Source organism: Papio anubis, chromosome 1 (genome assembly GCF_008728515.1).
Source record: "Papio anubis isolate 15944 chromosome 1, Panubis1.0, whole genome shotgun sequence".
Lineage (NCBI taxonomy): Eukaryota > Metazoa > Chordata > Mammalia > Primates > Cercopithecidae > Papio > Papio anubis.
This window is the reverse complement of record NC_044976.1, coordinates 125,904,739-125,910,738: the sequence shown is the minus strand read 5'-3', so window position 1 is coordinate 125,910,738 and position 6,000 is coordinate 125,904,739. Positions and strand designations below refer to the sequence as shown.

Here is a 6,000-nt window from a genome sequence, read left to right as displayed (position 1 = left end):
AATAAAAAAATTAGCTGAGCGTGGTGGCAGGCACCTGTAATCCCAGCTACTTGGGAGGCTGAGGCAGGAGAATCACTCGAACCCAGGAGGTGGAGGTTGCAGTGAGCCAAGATCATGCCACTGCACTCCAGCCTGGGCAACAGAGCGAGACTCTGCCTCAAAAAACAACAACAACAAAAAAATACAAACAGCAGACAAGTAGTTCCCAGGTGCCTACCAAGTGGTCAGGCACTGCACTTACCTCACTGACTGCAGTAACCACCCTTTGAGGTGGTGGCATTGCCTCCATTTTCCAGGCAAGGAAATAGACTGAGAGCTGGGGTTAGTCAGGTCATGACTGTGTGTGCCACTCCCGCTAAATCTCATTTGATGTGGTTCGTGAGGCCACAGCACGACAACTTCCTCCTTGTGTCCACTGAGGATACGGCTTTGTACAACACTTTCTGGTTTCTGAACTACTTACAAACCTCCCTGTCCTGTGAGAAAGGAAGAACAGTTATTACCATCTGCATCTGATGATGAAACAAAGGACGCTGCAGAGGAGCCACACTAACCACTCCTTCCCTCCAGTCCTGTCATCCCACTGCCGGTGTCCCACCCTCCTTGCACCCTGCACTTGACCGGCTAATAAGCCCCCTCACTTTTTCCTCTGTGAAGCCACCCTAGATAATTCCCCACCCATGAATGGTCCCTCCTCATCTCAGAGAGCTCTCCATGCACACCTGTTACCGTTTCTGTCTTTATCTATAAATATCTGTGTGTCTGACTTCCATGCCTCACACGCCTCTATAGGGCAAAGACTGTGTCTTAAACATCTCGGTATTGTCAGTATTTTGCACAGTGAAGTTTTTTTTTTTTTTTTTTTTTTTTTTTTTTTTAATCATATCAGCTTTATTTGTACCTTTTCTGACATTTCTATCAAAAAAGCAGTGTGCCTGCTGTGGTTCCCATTCTCTGGGATTTAGAAGCCTCTACCTCATTCTCCACCCAAATCTGTGTTCTAGGCTCTTCCTAAAGTTGTCACCCATACATGCCCTCCAGAGTTTTATAGCGCATATAATCTGTAACACATGGGAGGAAGCCAATTGCCCTTTAGAAATATGCCTGCAATTGCCTCACTTCCTGTGTCATGTGACTCTCCCAGTCATCACATGACCCATCCATGTCAGGAAGCCGGAATTACTTGCAGGGCTAACCTAGTGCCTATAGCTACAGCAGGTACCTGCATCCTTGTTTTTGTTTAGTGGATCCTCTATCCTTCAGAGACTCTGGAACCCCTGTGGTCTTCTCCTCATCCAGTGACCCTGAGGTGATGGAGTTTTCCAGAAAGGTAAGAGAGAGCTCCCAATCAGCATTGTCACAGTGCTTCTGGAATCCTGGCACTGGAATTCAGTGAATGACAGACTCTCTTTGAATCCAGGGCCATCATGGCTCTTTGAGCAAGGCACAGATGGAGGGAGGGGTCGAAGTTGAAATGGGTGGGAAGAGTGGTGGGGAGCGTCCTGATTTGGGGTGGGCAGAGAGTTGTCATCAGAAAGGTTGCAGGGAGAGCTGCACCCAGGTGTCTGTGGGCCTTGTCCTAATGAATGTGGGAGACTAGGCCATGGGCACCCAAAGGCAGCTAAACTCTGCCCAGGAGAGTAGTTGAGGGGAGGAGAGGGGCTTGCTTTTCCAGCCACTCCTCATTCTGTCCTCAGGAATGTCCCAAGCCTTCGGGTAGGGTGAGCATCATGGCCGCCAGCCTCACAGGATTGCTTCTACTTCAGGCAGTGTCATGGGCATCAGGTAAGTGAGTCAAGGCGGTGGCGAGGTAGCACAGAGGCTCCCTTCTGCCTCGTAGTCCTTTGGTAGCCTTCCAGTACTCTGGTGGTAGACTTTTAATAGGTGCTCAATAAATCCTTTTGAGTGACTGAGACCAACTTCGGGGTGAGGATTTTGTTTTTTTTTCTTTTGAGACAGAGTCTTACTCTGTTGCCTGGGCTGGAGTGCAGTGGTGTGATCTTGGCTCATTCCAACCTCTACCTCCCAGGTTCAAGCGATTCTCTTGCTTCAGCCTCCCGAGTAGCTGGGATTACAGGTGGCCACCACCATGCCGTGCTAATTTTTGTATTTTTAGTAGAGACGGGGTTTCACCATACTGGCAAGGCAGGTCTCGAACTCCTGACCTCAGGTGATCCGCCCACCTCGGCCTCCTGAAGTGCTGAGATTATAGGTGTGAACCCCTGCCCTGGCCAAGGGGTGAGGAATTTGAAACTGTTCAGGCCGGGCGCGGTGGCTCAAGCCTGTAATCCCAGCACTTTGGGAGGCCGAGACGGGCGGATCACAAGGTCAGGAGATCGAGACCATCCTGGCTAACACGGTGAAACCCCGTCTCTACTAAAAAATACAAAAAACTAGCTGGGCGAGGTGGCGGGTGCCTGTAGTCCCAGCTACTCGGGAGGCTGAGGCAGGAGAATGGCGTAAACCCGGGAGGCAGAGCTTGCAGTGAGCTGAGATCCGGCCACTGCACTCCAGCCTGGGCGACAGAGCGAGACTCCGTCTCAAAAAAAAAAGAAACTGTGTTCAGTCTGTCCTAGTGGATGTGTCCATTCTCCACGTCTTCATCAGACCTCACCTCTGCTTGTACTCCCTCCTTCCCAGGTGCCCGCCCCTGCATCCCTAAAAGCTTCGGCTACAGCTCGGTGGTCTGTGTCTGCAATGCCACATACTGTGACTCTCTTGAGCCCCTGACCTTTCCTGCCCTCGGTACCTTCAGCCGCTATGAGAGTACACGCAGTGGGCGACGGATGGAGCTGAGTACGGGGACCATCCAGGCTAATCGCACGGGCACAGGTAACCATTACGCCCCTCACCCCCTGGGCCAGGCTGGGTCCTCCTAGAGGTAAATGGTGTCAGTGATCACCATGGAATTTCCCCCCCTGGGCACTGACACCCTTATTCCCTGTGCATGTCCTCAGGCCTGCTACTGACCCTGCAGCCAGAACAGAAGTTCCAGAAAGTGAAGGGATTTGGAGGGGCCATGACAGACGCTGCTGCTCTCAACATCCTTGCCCTGTCACCCCCTGCCCAAAATTTGCTACTTAAATCGTACTTCTCTGAAGAAGGTGAGGAGGAAGGGGACAAGGTGACATAGCGCCATTGACACTTTTTGTTTTTTTATTTTTTAATTTTTTTGAGACAGAATCTCACTCTGCTCACTCTGTCGCCAAGACGGGAGTGCAGACGGCATGATCTCCACCCACAGCAACCTCTGCCTATAGTGATTCTCCTGCCTCAGCTTCCTGAGTAGCTGGAATTATAGGCATGCGCCACTACCACCTGGCTAATTTTTGTATTTTTAGTAGAGACAGGGTTTCATCATGTTGACCAGGCTAGGCTTAAACTCCTGACCTCAAATGATCCACCTGCCTTGGCCTCCCAAAATGCTGGGATTACAGGTGTCAGCCACCAAGCCCAGCCAACACGTTTCTCTTTTTTTTTGAGAAAGAGTCTCGCACTGTCGCCCAGGCTGGAGTTCAGTGGCACAATCTCGGCTCACTGCAACCTCCACCTCCTGGGTTCAAGTGATTCTCCTGTCTCAGCCTCCCGAGTACCTGGGATTATAGGTGCCTGCCACCATGCCCGGCTCATTTTTTGTATTTTTAGTAGAGACGGGGTTTCACTATGTTGGCCAGGATGATAGCAAACTCCTGACCTTGTGATCTGCCTGCCTCAGCCTCCCAAAGTGCTAGGATTACAGGCATGAGCCGCCAACACTTGTCTTTGCCCTTTCTTTGGACCCTGATTTCTGCCCATCCCTGACATTTGGTTCCTGTTTTAATGCCCTCTGAAATAAGATTTCCCTGCTTATCATCTGCTAACTATTATGGACTCAGGATCAGAAAGGCCTCTGCTTCACCCAGGTGCCAACCTCCACAGGTTCCAACCCAGGAGCCCAAGTTCCCTTTGGCCCTGACTCAGACACTGTTAGGACTGACAAGTGATAAGCAGAGTCCCATACTCCCCTATTGACTCAGACTACTGTATCTTGATCATCCTTTTCTGTAGGAATCGGATATAACATCATCCGCGTACCCATGGCCAGCTGTGACTTCTCCATCCGCACCTACACCTATGCAGACACCCCTGATGATTTCCAGTTGCACAACTTCAGCCTCCCAGAGGAAGATACCAAGCTCAAGGTAGGCATTCTAGCTTTTTCAGGCCCTGATGGCCCTGATGTCTGGGGGTTGAGAAGCTGTAGGGTAGGTCTGCTTGTAGAGACGTTTTGTCCCCTGCTATTTTGTCCCGGGGGTGGGAGGGTGGGGGCTGATGGCTGAACCGGATGCACTGGTTGGGCTACTATGTGTTCCAACTCTGGGTGCTTCTCTCTTCACTACCTTTGTCTTTAGATACCCCTGATTCACCGAGCCCTGTAGTTGGCCCAGCGTCCCGTTTTACTCCTTGCCAACCCCTGGACATCACCCACTAGGCTCAAGATCAGTGGAGCAGGGAATGGGAAGGTGTCACTCAAGGGACAGCCCGGAGACATCTACCACCAGACCTGGGCCAGATACTTTGTGAAGTAAGGGATCAGCAAGGCTGTGGGATCAGGACTGGCCTCCCCTTTGGCCACGTTGATCTATGTCCCAACCCTCAACCTGGTTCCACTTCCAGATCTGCCTCTCCTCAGCTCACCTTTCTACCTTCTGGGCCTTTCAGACTTGGACCCATCAGTCTTGGCCACTCCATCAGGCTTCCTGTTCTCTCAGTCTGGTCCACTTTCTTGGCCGGATCATTTATGACCTTTCTCTTGCCAGGTTCCTGGATGCCTATGCTGAGCACAAGTTACAGTTCTGGGCAGTGACAGTTGAAAATGAGCCTTCTGCTGGGCTATTGAGTGTATACCCCTTCCAGTGCCTGGGCTTCACCCCGAACATCAGCGAGACTTCATTGCCCATGACCTAGGTCCTACCCTTGCCAACATTACTCACCACAATGTCCGCCTACTCATGCTGGATGACCAATGCTTGCTGCTGCCCCACTGGGCAAAGGTGATAAGGCCTAGACTTCCTTGGTGCTCCATTGACCTTCAAATCTAGCCTCCAAATGACTGGCTCCCAAACTTAGAGCAATTTCTCTACCCAACTGTGGATTCCTAGAGCACCATTCCCCTGGACCTCCAGGGCACCATGGATCCCACAATTGTCACTTTAAACCTCTCTAGGCTTGGGGTGGTAGCTCATGCTTATAATCCCAGCTCTTTAGGAACCCAAGGTGGGGGATCACGTGGACCTAAGGAGTTCAAGATGAGCCTGGGAAACATGGTGAAACCCCATCCCTATAAAAATAAAATAGAAAAGTTAGCTGGGTATGGTGGTGGCATGCCTATAGTCCCAACTATTCTGGAGGCTAAGGCGGGAGGTTTAGTTGATTCTAGAATTTGAGGCTGCAGTGAGCTGTGATTGTGCCACTGTACTCCAGCCTGTGTGACAGAGTGAGACCCTGTCTCAAAAATAAAAACAAAAAATCCCTCCCAAAACTTCTCTAGTTGCATTCTTCCCACCACCCATCTTCAGGATTCCTACAAGAGGAAACAGAAGTTCCAGAAGCCTGTGTGCAAGGTCCAGGGTCACTTGCTCTTCCTTTGCAGGTACTGACAGACCCAGAGGCAGCTAAGTATGTTCATGGTATTGCTGTACATTGGTACCTGGACTTTCTGGCTCCAGCCAAAGCTACCTAGGGGAGACACACCACCTGTTCCCCAACACCATGCTCTTTGCTTCAGAGGCCTGTCTGGGCTCCAAGTTCTGGGAACAGTGTGCGGCGAGGCTCCTGGGATCGAGGGATGCAGTACAGCCACAACATCATCACGGTAAGCCACCCCAGTCTGCCTTCACCACAAGAAGCACACCTCAGACCCCTTAGTAGTCTCACCAAGGGCCAGCCAGACCTTTCCTGTCCAGCTTTGCCTTCCTCCTGCCCTTTTGGGCAGCTGAGGGAACCATGATTCCCCTGTCT

General features: G+C 51.2%; 1 protein-coding gene across 1 annotated transcript in view; it reads left to right on the top strand.

Annotated features, from left to right (window-relative positions):
* Window positions 1–998: 998 nt before the first annotated feature.
* GBA (glucosylceramidase beta) overlaps window positions 999–6,000 on the top strand; it is a 55,736-nt gene continuing 50,734 nt past the window's right edge. The window contains 6 exon segments of the mRNA XM_031653524.1: window positions 999–1,330; window positions 1,698–1,785; window positions 2,641–2,832; window positions 2,958–3,104; window positions 4,048–4,181; window positions 4,392–4,564. Of these exon segments, the coding sequence (XP_031509384.1) occupies window positions 1,313–1,330; window positions 1,698–1,785; window positions 2,641–2,832; window positions 2,958–3,104; window positions 4,048–4,181; window positions 4,392–4,564 (752 nt within the window). The 5' untranslated portion in view covers window positions 999–1,312.